Source organism: Gracilinanus agilis, chromosome 2 (assembly GCF_016433145.1).
Source record: "Gracilinanus agilis isolate LMUSP501 chromosome 2, AgileGrace, whole genome shotgun sequence".
Lineage (NCBI taxonomy): Eukaryota > Metazoa > Chordata > Mammalia > Didelphimorphia > Didelphidae > Gracilinanus > Gracilinanus agilis.
In genome coordinates, this window is record NC_058131.1 from 587,148,524 (window position 1) to 587,175,487 (window position 26,964).

General features: G+C 34.7%; 1 protein-coding gene across 1 annotated transcript in view; it reads left to right on the forward strand.

The window, feature by feature from the left end:
• Positions 1-26,964, forward strand: part of IGF1R (insulin like growth factor 1 receptor) — a 383,498-nt gene that overhangs the window by 288,593 nt on the left and 67,941 nt on the right. The window contains exon 4 of the mRNA XM_044665422.1: positions 22,171-22,483. Coding sequence (XP_044521357.1) covers positions 22,171-22,483 — 313 coding nt within the window. The remainder of the gene's footprint in view (positions 1-22,170; positions 22,484-26,964) is intronic.

Sequence of the window (26,964 nt, forward strand, 5' to 3'; positions counted from 1 at the left end):
AGGAGGAGATATGACATGTGACTTCACTCTACACTCATAAACAAGTGTATCATGTGGTTTCACAGACCTTCAGAGCCCACTGCTCAGGAATAGGAATGCAGGAGAATTATCTCTTTAGAGCTGCAGTTTCCTACTATCTCATGATTTTTATTTTATTTTTTATCAGTACTTGAGGGAGAGAGACAGGAATGGAATGATGGATCATATGTAGTTTTTCTGTTTTCAGGGTATTTGCAGTTCATAGTCAACTATATCCCTTCTTCATTTTTTCTCCTTTTTATTCTGTAAATCTATAGTTGCTTTATAAGGATAAAATTATTTCCCAATTATTAACCAAGATGGCTCTGAAGTATTCCATTGGTCCATATGGATGTATTTGATGAGAATTTCAATAAGTCAAGACTCCTAGTTAATGCCAACTCATTCTATCAGAATACACTCTTAGATTCTTAAGTTATCTTTGACCAATTTTAATTTTGGAAAAATGAAGCATTCTTGACCCTTCACATAGTGATTATGGTAAACACAAATGGGTACATTCTCTTTTTAAACATTTTTATTTTTTTATTTAGCTATTACATTCTTAAAGTAAAATAGTTTATATTTGTAGGTAAAATCATGGGTCTTAGAGCTAAAAAGATCATCAGTCTTGACTCTCATATTTAATAGCTGACAAATCTCTTAGCCTCTCTGAGCCTCAATTTCTTCACCTTTAAAATTGTCAGTAAGAGAACATACCTTCCAAGATTGTAATGGCAATCAAAAGAGGATGTATATAAAACATTTTGTGTTACAACCCAGAAAGATATGCTCTTTTGTTGACTATTTTATAGATGAAGAAACTGAGACTCAGAGAGGATAAGGAACTTGCCCAAGGTCAGCTATTAAGTATGAGATTCAAGACTGATGATCTTTTTGGCTACTTTTTAGCTTAAATTACTAGCATCAGCAAGAAACACCATCCATTCAGCTTTGTATTATATTTTATTATAATTTTGGTATCATAAATTTTGGGGTTTGTGGGGAGTGGTCATGCTTCATCTTAAAAATTATTTGATTTCTGATAAAGTTTTTAAAAATTGTTTTGCATGTTAAAAATAGCAGTACTATACTTTGTTAATTCATGAATTGTTAAACAGTGAAGTTGTTCTTAGAGTTGTTTTTAATCTCCTCTTCCCTCCCCCATTTGTGAAGGGAACAGGAGGAGGCAGACACTAGTAGCCCCTTATCACAATGGAGTTTTGTTCAATTATCATTATTATATCTTTTTAATATGAGGAAAACCTATATATGGATTATAGTTTCTTTTACCTATAAAAAGATGGTCATGCTATCCAGAACTGCTAATGTAATAGAGAAAGGAGGTGATGACATTAAACAATTATGGACATATCTCAGAAGACCATTTAGTAAAACAATTCTTTCAAAGCAATAGGCTTTTTCTTTATTTTTCAAATGAACTGCCATATAGTTTAAATATAGGCTACATTTATAAGAAGATGGCAGTTTATGAATTTTTTGTGAAATTATATGTATCTTGTAAAAAATATTAGAAAGAAAACCTAAAATCTGCCTCCACCAACAACTTATCTTCAGAGCCCCAATCCTGTTTTAACTCTGTTGAATCTCTCCAGCTTGATGGCACAATATATCCAAAACTTTGAACTGATTATCATATACCCAAAACTTTCTCTCTACATAACTTCTCCGATCATGGCAAAGCTATATAATACTACCATTCTCTAAGTGACCCAAACTCATAACTTTAGTCATCTTCAATTCAGCTTTCCCTTACCCTACATACACAATAAGTTGACATGTCTTAAAATTTTTAGTTCTGTAATATCACTTATAAAGAGTCTCTCCTCTTGTTTCATATAATAGCTACCCTGAATCAAATTTTTGTTTTTTGGTTTTTTATTAGACTATTATAATAGTCTCCTTATTGGCTATCCTTTTTCTAGAATCTAGACTTTCTGGTCTTTTCACACTGTTGTCCAAGTAATCTTCATTATGTACCTCCATGATTCCTTTCTATTATGGAGACTTTTAGTGGGTCCCCATTGCCTACCAAATAAAACTTAAAACTCTGAATCTTGACATTTAATGCTTACCACAGTTTAACTAAAATCTGGTACAATCTGGACTCATTGTCCCCTAAATGATTATGCTCCAGCAAAAGGCTCTACCCCATCCCAGTGACTCCATTCAACTTGTTTGCTTGAAATAGAATATGCTTTAGCTCTTGTTTTTCTTCTGTTAAAGGCTCTCTCTTATTCTAAGATCTAATTCAGATGCCACTTTCTCCAAAAATGCCTTCCCTAAATTTTCCCTTTCCCCTAACTCTACCTTTTCCCTGTTATAATTTCTCAGCTCTTATCCTGGCTCCCAGAGGATTATAGATTCATAACTAGGGAGGACCTTGGTGCTCATTTGGGGTAACCTTTAATGTGAGAGGAAACTGACACCTGGAAGGTCTGTGTCTTGGCCAAAGTCACACACATAACTAATTGCTAAAGCTAAGATTTAAATCTAGATTCTTTGTCTCCAGATCCAGCACTCCTACTGTCCCACAGCTGCTTCTGTTTCCTATCTTATTTTTGCATGTATCATACATATTGTATTCACTATTAGTCTGCAAGCTCCAAAGAAGGCAGGGAACACGGGCTAGGTATTTGTTGAATTGAACTAAAATTATGACTTGACCAAGATCATAGAGATTATAGCAGAGCTAGGACCAAAATTTCAGATGTTGTAACTCCAAGTTCATTATTCTTTCTACTACTATAATCTGTCTCTCTAGAACTGGGTATAGTCCCACAACATTTGGAAATTCTAAACAGTGACAAATTCCCTATTAGTTAATTCAACCTTATTCAAAGAACAAGCTCCTACATACTTATGGTCCCTAAAAATGTTGCTAGCCTGGCAAATATTTGGAGTGTGGGTTGGTTTTAAATGGTTGCTTTAATACTTTGTATTTGCTCTTTAATATTATTTTGCTCATTTTTGTATAAAAAGGAATGTTACAATGTATCCTTATGTTCATCTTCACTGAGTATATTCCAGGGTGGGCACACAGTGGCGTATGTGCTAAATGCAAAATTGGCACCAAGAAGAATGGGTGAGACTGCTGAGAATTTTAAATCTCTTGGAGATTTGATTTTGTTTTAAAGTCCAGTGATTTTGTTTCCTGGTTACAAAGGTTTATAAAATATGGTAGGTTCATAGTTTATATACCTTATTTTCCATCCTGTACAAAAGAACTATTCTGTTATCTTTAGCATCCAGTTTCTTCAGAAAAACCTGCATAAAATTTTTTGAAACAAAGTTAAAGCTTTATAAAGTTTTGCACTTTTTGTGGGAGAGGTTAAATAGATTTATGTTCTTCATCTCTTGGTATTCTCTGAAGGAACTAAAGGACAGATAAGCCATGCATATAAATATGATTTCATGTGTTTTGCTACGTATGATTTGCATTCATTTACAGGTAGCTTTGGCTCATTAAAGAATCAAAACTATTTTTTTGCCTAAGGAAGAGGAGGGTAAAGATATTACCCTAACCCTTCTCCCCAAATACAATAAACGTATGTGTGATTTTGAGACAATTGAAGTGGGATGCTGTTATAAACACCTTAGTTAATACAATTTAAAATTAAAATGTTTACAGCTCACTTTTCCTGGCAGTAGTTCATCTATGTAGGTGGTTAAAGATTTCCTGTAAGTTTTGTAATTTCCAGGGCAAGGAGAGTTTGTATAGAAACCTGTTATGATAGGAATGATATAAGAAGCAATTACCTAATCCTGTGTTTTGTTACAACATATACCTGTGGTGATGTTGGATCTTGCAAGGCTAACCTTTTCAGTGTCTCTCTGTTGAAAGTTCACAGTTAGCATGAAAGAAAATGAATAAATGTGTAGAATAGTGAATTTAGAAATTCAGCATATTAAATATGGCCATACAGAATCATTTTTGTAAATACGTTATAGAATTCAAAGATTTTGGTATCTCAAATACCTTATGAGCGAGAGATTTTGAGTATTACTGAGCTCATTTTTTTAGGGAGCCCTAAGATTATGAGGCTATACCTTGCTCAGCCCATTTTATGAAGTTTCAGTGTTTTGGAATGGTGGGGTGTTTGTAGGAAGAAGCTGAGAGATAGGTTCACAAACGTTTCCCCCTTGCCTCTAAATAATTTTGGACCTCAGATTTTTTTTTCTCATTTGGGTTAGAAAAACGAAATAAGGACAATTTTCCTTTAAGTGCTAGTATTGTTTTCAATGTGACATATGAAGCAACAGAAAGCAGAATTTCTCTGTTAGCAAGAATGAAGTAACTTTTACTCTTTTCTCTGAGCATTTATCTCAGAGAAGATAACCAAACAATGAAACATAGACTGGATGAAAAGAATGGGACACTGTGGACTCTCCTGCTCGGTCACTGGAAAAACATCCCTGATTCAGGGATGAAAAAGAGAGACGGAATAAGAAATGAATTTATTGGTTTTCATGTAGAAAGTTGAATTTATCAAGCTTTGTAGAAAGTCTGTGAATTGCAATTAACAATTAACAATTAACAAATGCTTACTTCAACCCTTTACCCTTTATTTTAGGTCACTCTTAACTATTTGCCTTTTTTTTTGGCACTTGCCTGTTCTTGTTCTCTGAAAGAGTAAAATGTAAACAAATCAAAAGAGGTACTTTATATCAGTTTGTAATATTGTACCTTCCTGACGCACTCTGTTTTAAAGGCCTCCCTAGGAGATGAGGATGTTCCCATGGACTTGAAGGACAACAGTTGTTTTGGTCTTAAAACAATATTTCAAGGAAGCTGCTGCAGATCTCCTTTAATGGGGTAAAAGGGATTGTTTATCATTTCCACGTCCTTGTTTTTAATATAGTTAAGTCTAGGATTTGGGGTTGAGATTTCTGTAGGAAAAACTTAAATTGACTCAGAAAAAAAGGTCATTTGTTTTTTTTTGCATCGCCTGGACCAATATCATGTTTTTAGAATGTTCTTTGTCATTGGTCAAAATGACTGTTTTGAAAGCCCAAAGCTTTGAACTGAATTTTCTATTCTCTAGACCTCTCCTTAAAACACATTCTCATGGTATGTCAAACATGTTGACTCACAGATAAAATGATTGGAACTTGATTATAATTGGACTTCATCCCACTTGTGGGCTTCCTGTTGTTCTATTTTTCAACATCTTTATTCTGTATATATCTTAGTTGTCTATATAGAGATGTGGAAACTATGCAGATCAGTACCTGTATTCAGCCTAGAGTTTTGGAGTTTGCCTGGGGCACTGGAGAGGTTAAGTGAGTTTCCCCAGGGTCATACAACTATTCTATGTCAAAGGTCAGGCTTGAACTTGGGTTTTCCTGGCCTGGAATCTGGCTCCTTTCCCATCATATTACACTAACTCTTGCTCTAGTAGACCATTAAAGTACATTTTTTCAAAGGATAATTTACAGGTGCCTTTTTATTTAAATAGATGTTTGTTATTTAGTATTGGATTTGGAAAGAAGGCTGGGGATATCAAGCTGACTTTAGGATAGATTTCCATCACAGAATTGTAAAATTGTTACAGACTTTTATTCCTGGTATTTCTTCATCCCCAGAGTATAAGACAAATCCCTCTAAAACCTTAACTGTTTTCTTTAAGTACTTCTTTCTTATAGAATAAGAATCATATTTATGAGTCATTAACTAATTGTGGAAAAAAGTAATTATAATAATATTTTGAGTAGTGACCAATGTTGGAATAAATCAGTGATTACCAAAGTGGGCGCTACCGCCCCCTGGTGGGTGCTGCAGCGATCCAGGGGAGCAGTGATGGCCTATTAATTGCTATTAAAATTTTTAAAAATTAATTTCCAGGGGGCTAAGTAATATTTTTTTCTGGAAAGGGGGCGGTAGGCCAAAAAAGTTTGGGAACCACTGGAATAAATGAAGTCCCAAAGTAAGGGAGCTTGAAGGCAAACTTGTAAATTCTATCATTGGTGATTAAAATAAATCTGAATACTTTAGAGTATTAGGTGAACATATGAGCATATTAACACTTATAGATAACAGTCAATTAAAAAGCATTTATTAATCACTTACCTTGTGCCACCTCTGTGGTAAAAGAAAGGTAAAAAACAATTCTTTCCTTTAAGGAGTTTACATTTTAATGAGAAAAGTTAACTTGTAAATAAGCCAAATACATACAGATTAAATGGGAGATAGCTTTAGGGAGAAGGCATTAACAGTTAAGGGTAGGAAAAAAGGTAGAAAGGACCAGGAAAAGCCGCCTACAACAGACAGATGTTAATAAACAGAAGCCATCCTCAGCAATCTAGTTTCTTGTTCTCAGTCTCAGTGGTTTAAAAGACATTGATTTTGTTGTTGAAAGAAATTGTAGCTAAAACCCTTTTCTCTCCATCCTAAAAAGAGCTAATAATTTCCCCCTCTGTGAGTGGCTATGTTTGGTTAGGTATTTAAATTACTTTTTATGTAAATGACAGTTGTCAGAGAGTGGTATGTTAGTGTGTATATTGTTGTTTTTAAATTCATTCACCAGAAAAACTGGTTAATTGAAGCATTGCACCTCTTGGACTAGCAACTTCTAAAATAAATATGAAAACGTGAAGTGTGTAGCAACAGCTGTATAACATTGGGCTTTTAATGGGTATGTACAGTAGACGATGTATCAGTAGCATTGATACACAGTCCAACACCACCAGTTAGGCATGTAATTGCCCAGAAATGGTCCCTAACACCAGTTTTAAGAGGTGCTGCCAAAACCACAAAGCTTGGGGCCTCTCCCTCTGAATTTGGCCTCCACTTGGACTAAACAGCCCCCAGTTTGTTCCTCCGGGACACAGGCCTGCCTTGTTAGGAAATCAGTGAAGTTTGGGAACCCACAATACCTCACATAGCTCTGTGTACAGTAACAGAGAGTGGAAATCGGGCCATAAGCATGAGCAACCAGACAAGTTATAAATATAGAATACTCTCCCAATTCCACTTAAGTTAGTCATGGAGGGACAGTGTGAGTTTTATAAACTTATAAGGAATATACAAACAGTTCTGAATTTAAAATAACTCTGTATAATTTTTTTTTTAGTGTGTGAAAAAGATTTTTTCCACCCTGTCCATTTAAGCATTTGCAATAGGCAGGATTAATTATTCGTATTTTTATCTGTTCATGTCAATGCAAGTAAATGCTTTAGAACCAAAGCCAGAACATAAACTCACTCACAACATTGAGGAAGATAATTGCAAGATAAATAAAATTACTCATTCTTCATTCACCCTTTCTTCTCTTCCATTCTCCTTCTCTGCTTGGGTGGTAAAAACATTTTACACTTCTGATGACCTCACAACAGATACCTAGCTTTGCCAGCTTTACTCTGAAGCAGCAAAGAACCTAGAACCTAAAGTTGGAATATTCCAATACTCCCTTGGTCCAGCCCCTCATTTCACCAGTGAGGCTCAGAGAAATTAAGGGAGAGATGACAAATGGAGCATAGATTTAGTGACTTGGACAAAGTCACTAAATTAGCTAGTTAGCAAAACCCCACCTGCCTACTTCACTAATTAAAACCCTTCTTTCAGGTCTTCTAAATTATTCCTTATCATGCACTCCCCTATCCAGCCAAACTGATATTTTTTTTTGCCCCTCATATAGAAAATTCTAGTTATTCTGACTCTCTTTTCCATATTTCCCCCCAGATTTTTTGCTCCTCATGCCTAGAATTCATACCCTGCTTACCTAGTCTGCCTCTTTACTAGATTCTGTAAAAGCTCAACTCTAGTGTCACTGTTTCTGATAATTATATTACATACACATACGTTGTATATATATTTTAATATACATGCTGCCTGCCTCTAAGAAATGAGGTGAAGGACCATTTCCTTTTAATTGTTGCTTTCTATGTGTGAAGTAGAGTGCCTGACACATAAGCAGATGCATAAAAAATACTTGTTCATTGATTCATCTTAGAACTGTCCTTACTTTTACTTGAAAAATATGTTTTAAAATCTAGCCTCAGACAATTCCTACCTTGGTGACCCTGTGCAAGTCACTTAACTCCCATTGCTTAGTCCTTACCACTCTTCTGCCTTAGAACCAATATACAAGGTTGATTCTAAGTGAAAGTAAGGTTGTTTTTTTAAAAAACTGTGGTTTAGATAAAATCTAATTTTAAATTTAATTTTTTAAAATTTAGTATGAAATCTGTTAAATCGTTGTAAATCTATTCATTTTTGTCAAGAGAAACATTTTTTTCCATACAAAATGTATTGCAAATTTAAAGGTTGGGGGAATTCTTCTTTAAATTCCTTAATAGTTTTACTTCCATCTGAAGAAGTCCCATGCTGCAATTTAGAACACATTAACTTTGTGGGCCAACCCTTTATATGAAATTTGGTGGTATATTTTACTCACCTTCAGCAGGACAGTTAGCATGCTAGAAATAAAAGTGGATCCATGTTACAAGGTTGATGCTCTTTTCTTGATACATAAAAATGGTTATGTTTTCCTTAAATCAAAAAAGCTCTGGGATTTAGGTTAATTAGACAAAATTATTGAGTTTTCTTTGATTTATGATATATCTGAAATGTAACTTATGATCTGTGGTCCTAATAGGATCTTTTTGTCAGCCCTTGAGTTACTTGTGTGATGCACCATCAACTTTGATAACTCAGAGATCTTTAATTTAATTGATAAGAGTCCATAGCGAACTACTGCGTTATGTCTTGAGATGATCCATGACCGTGCCAAAATTCTGGTTGTGTGTCTCCAAACTTAGTCTAGTGCTTGGATGAAGGAATACAGGTTCCACCCAAGGGCCTACACTCAAAATCTTTCTAGCTTCTTCAGATTGACCAGATCTTGTGCTTTCCCAGCTTTGGTTTCAAGGTTACTGCCATGCCATAATGGAAGAGGAGTTGTTTCCTACTTGTTTTTGTTTTTGTTTTTGTTTTTTAAACCACATATAACACTGAAAAGACAGAATTTTTCAAAGAAAACCAGAAAATGCATAAGAATAGATCACCCATTCCTAGAGTGGTCATGCGGGTACACTGGGCTTCCCCTGCCCCCTTTTGCTCCCAGTTCATCAGGTAGTATTCTTTAATTTGGGGGGTTATGCCTTTCTAATGATGGTTCTGTGCTATTTAATTTTTAACAGTTTCAGAAAATTTTGGTGGAAGCAATGACATACCTTGTAAGTGGGTTTTTAATTTCCCTTTTCCCTTGGGCCCCCTCCCCCCATCTTTCTTTCCAGTGTTGTGCCAAATTTCTCCTTTCTTCTTTCTGCTTTCTTTCTTTTAGAAGAAAATATTGCTATACTTGCAAATGCAATATTTCTAGAATCATGTAGCAGCAAATAGGAAATGTTGTTTTGAACTCATTTGTTTATCTTGTATGGTAGACCTGGAAGCTGCTTGGAATATATTGGTCCCTTGTGTGTATGTATATATATATATACATACATATATATATATACCTTAATATCATATTTGTTTATGTACTTATAAGCTCATGCCATAGGAAAGGCACAGAATGGACTAGGTTGTTTCCTTCCTTTCAAATGCGAGCTTTAGCAAAGTCAATTTTGGGTCTTGCTGAGCCATATAAACTATTTTCAAATAGCATAAAACTCAATATTGCCTCCTTTTGTTAATTTTTTGTACCTAGGTGGTTATTGGGTGTAATGTGTTTTTTCCGGAAAGTGAGCAACAGTACCCCATATTGGTCTTGTTTACTGACAGCTTAACTAATTAATGTAACTACATATATATTGGTAGATATATTGCATATAACTACATATAATAAATATTTAATACATTTTTGAACAAAAAGTTAGATTGGAAAAGAGAAGATTTAGGGGAGATTCAATCACCTCTCTTCAACAGTTTTTTTAACTGCCCTTACATGGTTCCAGAATCAACTTTAGTGGGAAAAAACACCTATAGGAGGAATTTTACAAGGTACCACGTTTTTATTTACTCTATGGAAGTATTTAATAGAAGAAAGAACTTCAAAATAAAAAAAATTGTCCTGCAGTGAAAAGGTCTGTCTTTTGAAGTAGTGGAGTTCCTCTTACTTTTAAGTGTTCAAGTTGAAGTTAGATGACTTTTTGTCAGCTTATATTATAGGGGTCTTTCAGTATTAAATAAGAATTCGAACTAGACGACCTCCAAGTTGCCTTCCAATTCTCTTAGCCTTTGAACGTGATAAAAATTGTTTCAAAAATAGTTTTCCTGTAGCATAATTTATGTCTACCTAGTAACTTTAGACTTATAGAGCCTATATGTGGATTACATAACATTTGAAGTTATTTGTAACTAAAGTTGCTTTAAGTCAGGGGAAAAAGCAAGTATTTATATGAAAAGGAGCATTTTAGTTCTTAAATCCTGACTTTAGTATGTAAGTGATAAAGGTGTTCTCTATGTAAGTCTGGACTATAAACCTCTCCCTAGCATGTACTTGATTCTGTCTTAACTTCTGTGATTCCCTTTTATAATGGCTATGAAGTTACAAATTACTGAATTCAAAAGGGAAATTTGGAAGGGAAAATGTAGAGTCAAAATTTAAGGGCAACCTTGTGTTGAATAAAGTATTGACTCCCATGATAGTCAATATTTTAGTCTTTACTGATCTCTACTACACCCCCTAGCTGTTAGAGCTTGTCTCCACAAATTGCCATAGATTTATTTTTTATATCCATATTTATCTGTATGTGTTGTCATTTTTTTTCATTTATGTCTTTGTACTCCCAGCATCTTGTACAGTGACTGGCACATCATAGGCATTTAATAAATACTTGTAGATTTGTTGTTTGATGTTATTTCTAACCAGCCTATCCTGTATATATGAGAGTCTAATACTGTCTCTTTCTAATTGCCATACAGATTGAGGGGATAAAATTCATTTGTGCTAAAATACCTGAATTTTGTTAACCTCACTTCCCAATGCTTCTCTTTCCTTTGGACTTCTACGACATATCTTCTTTTTTGGCCACTAGGATAAGTATTGGGATTTTTTTAATGGGTTTGAGGAATGAATTAGTGAGGGACGTGGATAATGTGTGTTGTTGCCTTAGATTTCAGTAAGGCACACAAAGCAATGGTGGTTTTTGGAATGAATAACCGTTTCAATATAATGAACACATCTATCTATTTACAAGCTTAATTGGAAGTTGTTTTCAACTCTGACTGAATTACTGGAAGTGGAATTTCTGGGTAAGAACTTTGTGGGATTTCCCTTTAGCTCTTCCTCTGGCAAATCAGAGAAATAACATTTCTCTTTAGAGAGGCTTTTGCACCAGTTAAATTTTTTTTTTCAAGTAATTTTAGCAGTTTTAGTTTTTTGTATCATGTATAGTGAGCTAGCCAGATCAGCCTGCTTTTCCTTCTTCACTGATTTATTTAGACAACACCACAGTTGTAGGATAGGTTGAAATACTTTCTCTTTCCATGAGTATAGCAATTATTTTCCCTTCACTTCTCTCTTATTTAATGGATGGCCTTAAAAAAAGGCATTCAGGGTGGTAGTGGTAAAAGCATGTATGAGAAGGAAAAGAAAGGAAGGATTGAATAACATTTTACAAGGAGGAGAACATCCTTAAAAAATAGTTATCCCACGCTTTGTAACCTCTAGCTTGCCCAACTTTGACTGGCACCATGCCATTGCTGGCAGAGGTTGACTCACAGGTTTGCCAGAAATGTTCCTCTTCTACTGGCTGTATTTTTGCTCCATGTGGCTGGATGTTTATTCACCTGATTGTTACAACTCTATGCTCTCCTAAGTTATGGTGTCCTGAAGATAAAGGTTTATACCTTAAAAATGTTATTTACAGAGATACAGAAACAAGTGGTAATATTGCCATTTCATATATATATATATGTAATTTATATACACACACACATAAGTATATATGAATATGTGTATGTGTAGCAATCTTTCTACTCCTAAATGCCCATGTGCTGAGGAAAGTGGCAGGGATTCTGTGAGGCCACTTTTAGTGATTGAGAGAGGTCCCCTTCCTTTCCGTCCCCTCTCCAGTTTTGAGACCATAAAGAAGAAAGGAAGCTGTTACGATTTGATTTCAGTATTTTTAGGTATTTGACGCCATGTTACAGTCATGAAACTTGGAAAAAGAATTTTTTCAAGTAATTTTCAAACAGCAAATATAAACGTCTCTGCAGATCTTTTCTGGTTTTCTTCTCTTTGTTATCACCCTCTACATTTTCATCTTTAAATACTTTGGTTTAGTTAGGTCTTTTACAAAGTTTCTCTAAATTTACTTTACCCTCCATTGCTTCTTTGTGTTTTATGAGGAAATAACTGTTCATCATCATTTTTCATCATCCTTTTCAATAGGATTTCCCCTCACCCCAGATATGACAGCTCTTTGTTTCTTCCACTAAGAAAAACATGCTCAAAACTTTTATAAAAGACTCACAAGAACATATTGACAGATATTTCAATGTGGATCAGATCATACATTATGTTTTCTTAGAGGCAGATACTTAAAATATGAAATATTCCATAGGGCTGTTGAAAAGGCATTTCACATTCCCTAAAGATCTATATTCTCTGAAGAACTCCCAAGCTCACATTTTCTGACCAAAAAGATATTCATGACTTATTTTCCTGGAAGTTGACATCTCCTGGAGCTACAGGAAGTACCTTCTACTAGGCAACCAGCATTCAGATCACTCAGTGACTCCAGGCCTTTTGAGCTCAATAGGAAGCCATTTAAGTTAGGAACATCCATCTTAAGATGAATCTTCGGTAATCTTTGCTGAAAAGAAAGCAGAAGAGGTAGCTAAGGAAATGATGCAGTCTCAACTTTACTTTAAACAAGCGTATATTGTTGCTGCCATGTGTGAGCAATTGCCATACGAAGGGCTGCCAAATGACACGCTATAAAGAGAGAAACCAAGACTGTCACAAGATTTTACAAATAAGTTTGTATTTTAAACCATTGTTGTTTTTCGCTACCATATCTCTCCCTACTTAGCAAATAAATATTTGCTGACTAAGGGACTTTTTAGACTCTTTTAATCTCCTTATTATAACAATTTGATTTGCCTTCGTCAAACTTCTGTATGAAAGAACGTTATAGCCTATGTCCTTTCTTCCATTGTGTTCCTTTTTTAAAAAATCATCAATAGCTTCTAACATTATATTAATTCAGATTTTTTTTGCTATAACAAGTCAGATTTGCTCTTTTTGGTCAAATCAAGCCCTGAAACATTCTAGATTCTCTTAGAGAAGATCTATAACAACAAAAAGCATTTGGCCTGTCATCTGCATTAGGAAAACCAAATGGATAAAAAATGCCTGTTGTTTAAATCATGACATTTCATAGGATGTGTTCCACAATTTGCCCCTCTGTCAGGATATGTGTTTTATACATGCAATACAATGAGATAAATTGGCTCCAGACCTAAACATAAAGAGAGTGAATTGGATTCTTTTAAGGAAGTTGAAATGCTTTTCTAATGACCTCAAATTTTTCTCAGAAGCAAAGGGTCATATTTGTAATGCCAGTAATTTATCAGTGTTGTTTGAATGCAACACATGAAACACTATAACCATTTAAAAAAAAACAGATTTTTTTATCTTGTTTTTATATCACCTAGATTTTTCTCTCTACCTGTTTTCTTCTCCCTTCCCACAGAATTATCCCCAATTTAAAAAAAAAACTTTTTTTTCAAAAGAAAGACAAAAAAAACCAGAAAAGCCAATCAATACCACCACCACCACCACCCAAATCTGATGTTACATACAGTGCTACATTCCTGTGCACCCTGACCTTTCTTTAGGGGCAGGTTTTCTTATATCTCTTGGGACCAAACTGGAAATACCATGTTTATCACAAAATTTAAAAATGAATATTAACTCTGATGGTAATAAAGAAGTTCATGGAGAATATGAATAGTCTTTGACACATAACAAATGAGGATCTTTTAATAACTAGAATAAAAGGCTGTGAAAAAGAACTAGAGTGAGTGATATAATCAAGGAAATATGTCAAAGAAAAAGAAGCTGGACTAGTTATGTGAAGAATGAAGGATAACTCAAAGCTTCCAAAATTCCTTTCCATTCTTCTTTAATCTGCTCATCTTCTGCCCCCAGTGTATGCTTTGATTTTTCCTTTAGGTTCTTCCTTGAACAAGGCGCCTCCACCTCTTGATTCTGGATGCTCTCTCTTGCTGTCCAATTTGCCAAGAACACTCTTCCTTTCTTGCTGACCTCTCTGGCTTCCTTTAAGTTTCAACCAAAATTTTATCTTTAAAGGAAGCCTTCCCTATCTCTTTTAATCCTAGTGACTTCCCTCTGTTAATTATTTCCCACCTGCCCTACCATATTTGTTTACATGTTATCTTGGCCATTAAATTGTAAGCTCCTTGAGGACAGGAACTATCTTTTGCCTCTTTTTGTATCCATAGCTCTTAGCAAAGTGTCTGGCATATAGTTGGCACTTAATAAATGTTTATTAATTGATTGATATCTGGAGAAACTGAAGAAGGTCACTAGACCCTTGAATGTACATTCTGAGGCAAACTTTTTGGAGAACAATGATCAAGAGTTGAAGGTCAATAAGTTGAATCAATTAGCATTTATTAAGTGCATGTAAGCTCTGTACTAAACTCTGGAAATAGAAATACAAGTTGAAAGAAAGACAATCCCCTCCCTCAAGGAGCTTACATGCTAATGGAAGAGGACATATAAAAGAAAGCTGAAAAGCACCATTGAGAGAGAAAGTACCCAGATAAGGAAAATGGTAAAGAAAGTCTGTAGTGAGGAGTAGAACCTGAAGAGGAATTAAATTACATAGTAGCACAGGCTTGGTTGGGTTATGGTCCACTTTGTTGCAGGGAATATCTAAATCAATAAAATCAGTTTCAGTTGAGTATTTTGAATAATAGCACAGTTTATAAATTTCAGGGTGGGGAGGCATACTTAAACATAACTTTAGATTTTAAAGTTGTAGCAGGTTTGTTGAATAATGCATTAGAATGATACTTTAATCTTATCCCTATCAGAGTGTATGAAGCAATGCTTTCCACAGTTATAAAAGCGCATAGTATATATTCTGTGGTATTCTATACAAGCTCTGCCTACCCTCTCCAAGAAGGCCAACTGATCTATCAGGGTCAATGCTTTTCACTTTAGAATTGTAGATATGCAGGAGAAATATTAATTTGTCAACGAAGCAATTGAATTTTCCCTTAATTTCATGTCCCCAGGTTTTTTCCCCTGTAGGATAGTCCTGGAATATGATCTACACTATTGTATATTCTAATTCTAACTGTATGGCACAAGTATGGGAGGTAGAACCATTTTCTGTAGATGTCAATACCCAGGTGAATTAGACAATGTATGATGCCAGAAAAGATTGATTTCTTGGGTAGAATAATATTTTACCTGGTGTGAAAACATCCTTATTTAGCCTAAAATTATATGTATTTTTTGTAACATTTAAATTATTGAAGGGAAAAGAAAGTAATGATGATGTATGATAAGTGTTTTTATAATTGGATATTCTCTTGTCTGTCTTTTTCCCCACACTTGTGAAAGTTCCTATAATCTTCTCTTCCCTCCTCCAACTGTAGCATTCACAGCATGTTGTATAAAGTTGTTTTTCAAAGTTAAAAAGGTTATGAATGAGTTTTAAAAACATACCACAAAATATTCCAGAATGATTGTAGCAAACAGTGAGGCATAGTTGAAAGAGGTAGAATTATTTCAGATATCACACTATGACTATGGATTTAATTTAACCCTTCTGAGGCTTTCATAAAAATGGTGGAGGAGAGTGATGTGGCCACACTTGCACATTTGGAAGGTTGTTTTGACAGCCATTAAGATGATGGATCAGAGAGGAGAAAAACGTTAATTAGGAAGACCTGGTGGGATCAAATATGTGGGCTTGAATTAGTCTGATGTCACTGAGTAGTAGAGGGAGGTGGAGGTGACAGAGGAGAAAGATCACAGGAACAGAATTGACAGGACTTGAAAATTGATTGGATGGTGTGAGATGAGGTAAAAGAACAAACAGATCAATTCTAAGATTTCAAGTCTGGGTGACTGGTAAGATGGTACTATCCTTAAAGAAATAGAAAAGTTTGAAGGAGGGACAGATTTGAGATGGGGGAACAATGGATGAGAATTTTAGTTCTGGATTTGTTGAAGTTCCTTGGTACATCTCTTAGAATTCATTTATTGGCAGACAATTGCACTTGTAAGGTTAGGGCTTAGAGAAAGAGTTAAGTGTATAGATTTGGTAGTCTGTAATAGAGCTGATGGTTGTACATTAGGAAAGTAAAGCAAAGAATATAGAAGGAAGACCAAAGTAAGAACTTGAAGGGGATAACCACATTTCAGGGGTCAAAAGGACAATGAACCATAAAAATTGGTTGAGACAGGACTATCAGATAGGAAGAAGGTAAAATTCAAGAAAATTATGTTCTAGAAGACATGGAGAGAGAGACTCAAGAATAATGAATAATCAATAGTTTCAAATGCCACTGAAAGGTTGGAACTGAGAAAAATAGATTTCATTTATTTGTGCAACTAATAATCTTAAAGGCAAAATTAATGTTTCACATGTACTAATATAATTTGTATATTAACTTTTTATGTTGTTTTTATTTATATTTTATAGATGACTTTTGTGTAATACTATATTTATGAATATATTCCTTCCTCTACCAATGACCTTTCACTTATAATAGATATTAATAAAAAATCAAAATCAATTTAACAAAACCAACCATCTGATAGTAAATGTAATATTCCACACTCATAATCTGCCATCTAGCACTTAAGAGAGAGAGGTAGCATTTCTGAACTCCAAGAGTGTTCATTTTAATTGCAGTTTAATTTTTTTTATTATTTCTACTTATAGAATAATAGCTAATAAACAATTTCGTTTGATTCTGACAACACTTCAAAGTAGGTGCTAATATCATCCCTATTTTACAAATGAAGAAGCTGTGGCAAGCACAACTTAAACAACTTGTTAGTAAATGTCTGAGACCAAATTTGTCATTGTGTATATTGTTTTTCTGGTTCTGCTTACAATATTATCAGTATCTGAACATGTAAGCCTGCCTTCCTGTTTTTCTGAGTTCTTCTTTATAGTGACTGCTATGAAGCTACTTTTTTCCCCAATTCTTTGCTACCACATAGTCTTGCTATGAATATTTTGGTTTATGTAGCGCCCCTTTGTCTATTTTTTACCTCCTTCAGGTGCATGCCTTAATATTGGAGATCTCTGGATTAAAGGGCATGTATGAGATGCAGGATTATTGGACTACTTCACAGATTCACCAACATCGTATTAATGTGCCCATCTTCTTTGGGCCTCTCTAATAGAGACTTTTCCCCATCTTTCATCTCCTTTGTCAAATTACAGGTGTAAGATAAAACTTCAGAATTTTTAAAAATGTACATTAACTGTCCTTTGTTTTTAATATCAGCTATATTTTCTATTATATCCACTTCCTTTTTTTGAGAAACTCATCCATTACAGCAAAGAATTAAAAAGAGAAAAAAACAGTAAAACTAACCAGGAGATTTTAAAAAGTGTGACACATAACAAAGTTTCACACCTATCCATACTTCCTCATCTTTGCAAAGTAGATTGGAGAGATAACTCTTCAAATCTCTTCTCTGGAGCTAAGCTGGACTATTATAATTGCACAGCAATTAGTGTTAAGGTTTGAGGGTTTTTTAATTGTTACTGTCCTTTACATTGTTATGGTTTGGTTTTTTATTACATTGAATGCTTTGGAATTGCAAATCAACTTTTATTTTCTCTAAGAATCATATTTCCAAATTGTCATACTTTAAAGTTATAGATCCGTACAACAAATCTAGTTCCCCCAAAATCCTCTTCCCAGCATACACACTCACTCCTTTATTCTAAAGGAAAAGAAATCAGTACTCCTTTCCTTCCCTTTACTTTTTTTCCTTATAGAATTCTAAAACTTGGAATGTATTATGTTTTAACTTTTGAACTCCATTAAAAAGGGTCAATTGGTTAGTGAAATATGCTGACCTGAGTTTTTTTTCTTCAGAAAACTCTCTTAATAGATCCTGATGACATTTTATATATTAAAATGGGAGACATGGTTTACAGTTGTCTGTTGTGATCATCATCATATAATGCCACCTTAGGTTTCCCTATTTCATGCTGCCTAATGCTCCAATTTTGGATTCTTCTTCAAACTATAGACTTAGAAACAGATAATGATTATTTCCTACTTCTCCAACAACCTGCTGTTTAGTAATTTTGCTTTCTAATAAAGATCATTTTCTCCCCTTCAGTGTCTCTCTCCTTTTTAATTGTCCACTATATACAGATCACATCATCTAGTTTAATAAGTCACCTTACCTTAGATTCTTTTTGGAAGAATTATTTTATCTAAAGATGAAACCATTTTGCCTATCTCTAGGAAACACTATGCTCCTTAATGACCAGATTTAGGATTTAATAAAATAACTCCATGAGAAGCTGTCCCTTGAATTCCCTCATGCTAATTGGGCTAATCACTTACTACCACTACTTTGGTCTAGAATCTGTTAATGGTTCCATTATATACAACTTTTTTTCTGGTCTATAAAGCTACTTTTCAAAATAGTCTCTGAGGCAAAGAACCCACAGTGGACAAACTGTTTTTTTCCCTTAATTTCATAAATCTTATGAATCATGCATTTCAATAAAAATGATACAATGGGTACAAGAATCCAAGTCTTCTTTTTGTTTTCCTTGAATCACATAAGACTGCTTCACTTCATTAATGCTGCTGGACTTAATTTCCAGCTGTCTACTGGACAGCTCTACTTGAATATCCTAGAAGCTTGTTTTAGCACAAATGAACCCATCTTTTTTCCCCCCTCCAATATCTACTTCTCTCTCATCTTCCCACTTTTTGTGATTGATACCACCATTTTCTTTGTCACTTAAGTTTATAACTTCATCTTTAACTCTGAGTCATCTTTCATTCTGGATATTCAAGGCCTTACGACTGACCTTTCCAGTCCTATTTTGCCCATTATGCTATTTCTGTTTAAGCCATACTGGAAAGTCCCAGATTTTTGCCTTTTTTCCCCCTGCCTTCATGCACTTATATAATCCATCCTCCATGGTCGTACCAGATTTCTTTCATAGCTTTGCCTTTTGAAATTGTTTTCTTGCTTCATAAGACATAACTTGGTTATTGTCACTTTTTCCAGTCCTTGATGTCTTTTCCTTCCCTCCCTCCCTTTCCAATAGTGATTTTTTTTCCTTTTTAGGTTTCTTGCACGTTTTCGTGAATATTCTAGATATCTCCTTTTCCCTTTTCATAGTTTTCATTGTATTATTTATTTGTAACCTTGTTAGATGATGAGAATAAGGGTTGAATCTATTATGAATTTTTTGATCTTTGATTTCCTGTGCCAAACATTATTTTTTACATATAACAAGCATATAAGAATATTTGTTGAAGTGAGTTTAGTTCTGTAACATTATTTGAATATAGATTTGTTGAAGGATAAAAAATGGGGGAAAACATTTTCATGTAGCTGTCTGGCCCTAAGAAAAGTCATCTTGGTGTTCCCCATCCCCCTGATAATTATTGTAAGCTCCTTAACACCTAAGTAAAGAAATGGTATTTTTTTTCTTTTTTCAAATACAAATAATGGAAATTATTGAAGTTTGAATAGCATATTGCACCATGTTTCCCCTTATTTTTGTCGCATATTAAGATTTAGTCAGTGTACCATAAAACCTAGGGCATGGACATAGAATTGAGAATAAACTAATTATTATTACCACATGTAAAGGACTCCAGCAGCATTTCAGGAAAGTTTCATCATTTCTTTATTTTAGTCTATCTTTCAGTATAGTCTTAAAAAATGAATTCTTCTTTTGGTAATCTGTATAAAAGAAAAAAAGATTATCATCATTTGTTTGAAGCCTGATAACCTAAATGGCACTGTTCTTTTGGTTCTAGATTTTGGAGTAATCCCCATGTCGAATGTTTTGTTTTAAATGACATCCTATCATTGGGCTGGGGAGAGGTGGATCAGTATGGCTATAAAGTAACTCGAAAGGTCTTCTAGTTGATTTTTAGCAATCATAGCAAACCTGTATACCCCAATGACTGGGAGCCATGAAAGTGATCCCATTAGCTTTATAACACTGAAACTCTCACTGAAATTTTGGAACTCTTCTATTGGAATTATCTTTCTAGTTATTTCTAAGACTCTCGAGAAATAAAGTCTTGCTCACATTTATAGTCACATCTTGTTTTTGACCTTAAAGAGAATCACCTAGTTTGATTCTTACTTTTTCACTAGATCTTGTTCTGAAGGATTTGGGACAGGGGGTGGGTGGGTAGCATCTATCCTCAAAGGATCATAATATTGCAATCAGGAAGTCTATTTAAAAGAAAATTCTGGAAGGAGTTCTATTAACTATTTGAGCAATGCTAGCATCTTTATTGTATATGTCTGGCCTCTGAAAGGTGCCTGCTTTGGAATGGAAAACTTTCATTTGGCTGTGTTGAAGTTCTGGAATGTTTGTAAATAAGTTTTTGTTTTTGTATTCAACCTATAATTTCATTTGGTATAAAGAACTCTCAGCAAGTGAACTCCCAGTACTCCAAAACATGTGGCATCTGTTCTTCAACATATAGTTTGATAGTTGTTGGAGACAGAGAATTTCAGTGACTTGCCTAAGATCATGGCAGAGGCTAGAATTAAATCTTAGTCTTCCTGACTCCAAGGCTGCCTGTCTACTATCCTGCCTCTTTATCCACCATATGTTTCCTTTTTTGTGAATAATAAGCAAATAAGTAAAAATCTCACATTAAAGTCACAGCTCAGGTAAATAATAAATGTATACAAAGTGTCCCAAAAGTCAGTGCAGTTCTAAACCAACAAAGCTTGTTAATTTAAGCCACTAAAGCTTAAAACTGCACTAAGAGTTTCCATGATGCCCTGTATATCTCTACAAATCTATGTACTGAAATAATTTTGCCCTATCTTTCTAGCTTAAATAAGATTTAGGCAATGTATCATGAAAGCCAGATTGTATATCTGTCTAATTTTGTATCTCTTTGCTTCCTGCTAGCAAGCAAACAGACTATAACACCTTATAATTGCAACATTACTTTTTTAACTAAACACCAAATCATATTTTGGGGGAGATCATTTGTGAATTTATCTTTACTAAAGGTTTTGTTTTCATTTGACATACATGCAAAAGACCCAACTTTCTCAACACCAAAAGAATAACTACTTTTAGTCATTCTTCAGTGTTTAGGTAAATGCAATAATAGATGCCAATATGTAAGAATTACCCATTTCCCATTGAGGGAAAAACTTTTTGATGTATAGCATCACCTTTTGAAAATTAATGCTGTTTAAAGAGTTTATTCGAGAAATTTTATTGTCATATATAGTATTTGGGAATACTATTTGGGATGGGAAAATTCTTAATTTCAGTATAAGTTATGTAACATATCAGTGTCTTGACAGAATATTTTACCTTGTTCTTGTTTGTGTTTTTTTTAATGAGTCTTAGATGCTTTGCAATTATTTCTTATTTCAAAGGGAAATTACCATAGTTAATATTATCCAGATATTTTTTGAAAATTAAATTTTTATTTACACATTGTATCTAGAAGCAGTTACTAAGTTCTTATACAATTATTTTCAAAAAATGTACAAGAAATTACTATAATTTTGTTTACAAACCAAAACACATACTAAAATCAACAGACTTTGGATAATTCTCATCCTGTGGTGTGCTTAGTACAAATGGTACACACCTGATTTGAAACATACAGAAAAGCATAAACTACAGCAATCTGGATTGCAAGTATTAATTTCACGGCACTCCATCATCACTCTAAAATTTCTTTAACCCAACATGTATACTTAATGCAAAATATTTTTCATGATCTATGGGTATAGAGTCTGGAATACTTTTTGATTATCCAGATATTTAGGGGAAATGATAGCCCTGTGATCCATTCACTTGTCCTGATAGCAGATTTCTTGTCTGAACTCTTATTGCCCCATCTTGGCTTTGATCAGTCTTTTTCTACCTACTATTAAAAAAATTTTTTTTCAAAGGCATTTAATCATTCTCTTCTTCTTTTTTCAGTGTGTCCTAGCTCATGTGGAAAGCGGGCTTGCACAGACCAGAATGAATGCTGCCACCCCGAGTGCTTGGGAAGCTGTAGTGCACCCGACAACAACACAGCCTGCGTGGCTTGCCGCCATTACTACTACGCAGGCACTTGTGTGCCCACGTGCCCTCCTAACACTTACAAGTTTGAGGGTTGGCGGTGTGTGGACAAAGACTTCTGTGCCAGCGTCCTCAGTGCTGAAACCAGTGAATTTGAAAAGTTTGTGATCCACAATGATGAGTGCATGCAGGAGTGTCCCTCTGGGTTCATACGGAATGGGAGCCAAAGGTAAGTCATAGTCTTTAAAAACAAGGTGTGCCAGCTGGAGATCAGATAGCCATCAGTTTTCAGTTATGGAACCAAAGCCTTATTTCTATAGTATTTCTTTGGGAGAAAAGATGGGAAATTTTCTTCAAATAAAATCAGTAAACATTTGTTAAATGTTTACTGTGTGCCAGGCATTATGTCAAGCACTGGGATCACAAATACAAGCAAAAAAAGAAAAGAGCCCTCAGTTTATATTTTAATGAGGGAGCCAAAAAAGGGATTAGGAAGGAGAACCAAGAGGAGAAAGAAAGGTGAATTGACCTTCCCTTAAAATGGAGGTGATAGGTGGAACTTGCCAATGGAAGGAAGATGGTGCCTGGCATCCTGGAGGGATGTTCAAGAATGAAAAAAAAGACACAGTGGATGATGTAGGCTGTAGGGTGAGGAGGTCCCACATGCTGAGGAAAGTTCCAGGGTGAGACAGGAGCTGAGGCAATGGTATTGAAATCCTGAAAGTCAAAACTAAGCCGCCTCCTATTTTGTACTATCAGGCTTGAAATGTGGAAGACATTGCTTTTTTCATTTTCCCATCACTTACAAAGTTAATTGTCAGCACTGTCACCATAGTATTTATTTTACCTTCTATATTTCATCTAAAGACCAGAATTTATTTTACTTAAAAAAATGTTTTAGAATCCTAGTAGTAATGCTTAGCTGGATCCCTTCTTAACATAAAAATATTTTAATACAAAAACTCCCAGTTTCTACGATTCAAACTTATTTCTCACATGTTTTCATTGTGTTTCTGTGTCATGAGCAGCATTTTCACTTAAATGACTGTTTCATTAAACTAGAGACAGAATAGTTCCGTTTAATATCATCATTAGTTGTGAAAAAATGGTTCCTTTAAGATTATGACCCAGGTAAGCTGATGTTTATTTTCAATGTTATTAAATAAAGGCATTTTGCAGTTTTATAGGAATAATAATTTCATGTAAACTATACCATAAAGTGGATTATTATAAAGTAGATCATGTTTTCTTTAGGTACAGTGTTTTCATTTAGAATTATGTTCTTGACTAAACATATGAGATCAAATAAATGAGAGGCATGTCCAACAGTATTTCAAAAAGCCAAAGATGCAGCACCTATAAATTAGTAAAAACTAAAGACATGACAAATGTTATTTTTAAGTAAAGATAAAATGTAATTATAAAAAGGCAAAATTTCGTTGTGCTAAGAAATAAGCACAAATGCAAAGTATACAATAATTATATAAGAAACATAAAAGAAATACTTTCTTCCTCTTTGGGTTTTGTGACACTGCTCTCTTTTTCCCCATAATATCTGGTAATTTTTTAAAATTTCATTTGCTGTATTATCTTTTATATTGTGCCTTCTAATTATAGGTATATCTCCATCTCTAATTGTAGGTGTATGTACCATACTCTTGATGACTTATTAATGCTGCAAGTGAGGGGATGGGGGAGGATGTTAATGATCATCTCTATGCATATGGCTCTCAGATCTATATATCCAGCCCTAACCTCTGTCCTGAGCTCTAATTCCCTATTGCCCAGTTCCTGTTAGACATTTCAGATAGCGTGTCCTGTAGCCATCTCAGACTCATCATATCCAAATATTTTGTCTCTCTTCACCACCATCCCCAACCTCATTATCAGCCTAAATTCCTTTCATTCAAGATTACTTGCAAATGGTGTTCTTCCTCTAGCTGTCACATTTCTTGAATCTCTATCTTTCTCTTTATTCAGACAGTCACCATCCTAATTCAAGTCCTCATCACTTTTGTTGAAGGCAAGTCTCCCTGCCTCAAGTCTCTCCCCATTCCCTTCTGTCCACACAGCTGCCAAAGTGTTTTCCCTCACATATAGGTTTGACTGTTTCACCCCAGTATTCTAAAAGTCCCATTGGCTTCTCTTGGATCAAAATACACCTCTTTGGCATTTAAAGCCCTTTACAACCTGGGCTTATCTTAAATTTCCTGCTTTATTACACAGTATTCCTCTTCATTCTCACTGCAGCCCAGCCTTCGTAGTCTATTTGCTTTTTTTTTTTTTTTTTTTTTTTTTGGCACAGGATGCTCTATCTCCTCTTTACCTTTGCACCTTCTTCCCCACCCCTCAACCCTGCCTCCCCCATATCTGAAATACTTTACTTTTTCATCACTGCCTCTTAAAATCTCTCTTTTAAACTTGTGCTTAAACAAGGATCCTCCTTTATAGGAAAGCGTTTCCTGAGCCTCCTTAGGGCTAGTGTCTTTGTCTCTTATGCCTATTGTGTGTTGGGTTCTGGGTATACAAAAAATTGCAAAAGCTTGGTCCCTTACCTCACAATATTCCCATTCTAATAGGGGAGGCAGTATGCAAAAATTGTGCACACAAGCTGTATATAAAATAAAAGAAAAAGGTTGAATTAAAAAATAGGATTAAGTGGATGTTATTTCTGTGCCTTTGCTTTGTTATAATTAATAATGATGATGATGATGATGATAGCTAGTATTTATATGTTTTTTAAAGATTTGCACAGCCCTTTACATATGTTAACACATTTGAACCCTGGAAGATAGGAACCATTATTATATCCATTTTTACTGATGGGGAAACTGAGGTATGGCAAGCTTAAGTGACCCACCCAAGACAACACAGCTAGACAGTGTCCAAGGCATAATTTGAACTCAGGTCTTCCTTATACCAAATCCAGGATTCTAGCCATGTTGCTGCCCAATTGCTTACATATTATGTAATGAGGTTCTAGGGAAAATGTAGTAAATTTAAAAAGCTATAATTAATACTGTTGCTTGCCTGTATCATTTCATTAAGTCAGTTGAAATAATTTTAAAACATTAATGTAAAATTAATGTCTCTCCTATTTATAACCCAATAATATATATATTCCATATACATAAGTATAGGCCTTATTTTATCCAGAAATAGGCACTGTTCTGTTATATATATCAGTATCAACCACAGAAAATCAAAATTCTAATTGGATCTAGATATGTCTAGCTGGGAATACTTGGGTCTAACTAATTTTGCTTCCTCATTTCTTAGAAATAATCCTATTTAGCTCAGTATTTTAGTCCTTTCTATTTACAATCCCATTGTCGTAGGTGGTAGGAGTACAAAAAAAAATACATATGAGTATGACAACTATAATTTCACATAGATATGACATGTTTTTGGAGTTTATAATCTTTTAGGGCACTGCACATATATAAATAACTGTATTCAGGGAAAATGCAATCAGTGCAAAGGTGAAGTTTGAGCCAAGTGTTATGAGAAACTGCAAGAGGAAGAAATCAGTTTCTGTGGATAGAGGAAATAATTTAGAGGCAGGGAAATCCCAGGGAGGCCTCAAAGGAAGAAAGATACTTCAAAAACTAGGATTAGGAGAGGATCTACCTTTGGTACAGGAGATGGTGTAAATGAAGGAATGGAAACAGAAGTCAGGAGCAAAGTTGTATTGAGTGAAATCCTTGTTTGCTAGAATATATTATACCTCAAAGAAGGTGGCAGCACTGATGATAAGAGCCACCCAAATCTCCATGGCACTTTATGGTCTTAACTCTGCTAACTTCACAACAGTCCTGTGAGGCTAAGTAGGTCAAGTATTCTGATCCCCATTTTTAAAATGAAGAAGTTAATGTTCAGAGTTGTTGTTGCCCATTATGGCACACTGAGTAAAATGGCAGAGCTGTGATAAAAGGACTGGATTCCAAGTGCAGTGCCCTTTCTAGAAAAGTTAAGTTTAGACTGCAGTAGACCTTGAAGCTCAAGATCAGGAATTTATAATTTATTCATTAAGAAGTGAAGAGCCATTGAACGTTTTTAGGAAAAATCAAGTAGAGAAATGCTAGGAAGTATTTGGGAAATTACCTGGACAGTGCTCTGAGGAATGGATTTAAGAGGGAGGGGATCAAGTATCAACAGCAACAATAATAATAATAATAGCTAACATTTATATAGTGCTATGTAGCAGGTAATTGCTAACCACCTTTTTACAGTTATTATCTCATTTGGTCCTCACACACAACCCTGAGAGGTAGATGTTATTAAGTGTCCAAGGTCAGACTTGAACTCAGATCTTTCTGACTCTGGACTTTATTCTTTATTTAGAGTACCATCTAGCTGTCTCTAGAATGAAGACAGGAAAGTAATTTAGGATATAATAAAGAAAACTCCTTTCTGGATCTGATAGGGTTCTGAAAAGCCAAAGATGGCACTGAATTAACAGAAGTTCATAAAGTATTGAAAGTATCAAATAGAAATAGAGAAATGAGGGGGTCCACCTAATGATTTTAAGGACACTCTTATTTTGAATATGTTTGGTTTGCAGTAGTAATGGGACATATTGGTGGAAACAGGTAGAACCCTAGAACTCTAAGAAGGAATTATTCACATTCATATTCTCTCTCTCTCTCTCTCTCTCTCTCTCTCTCTCTCTCTCTCTCTCTCTCTCTCTCTCTCTCTCTCTCTCTCTCC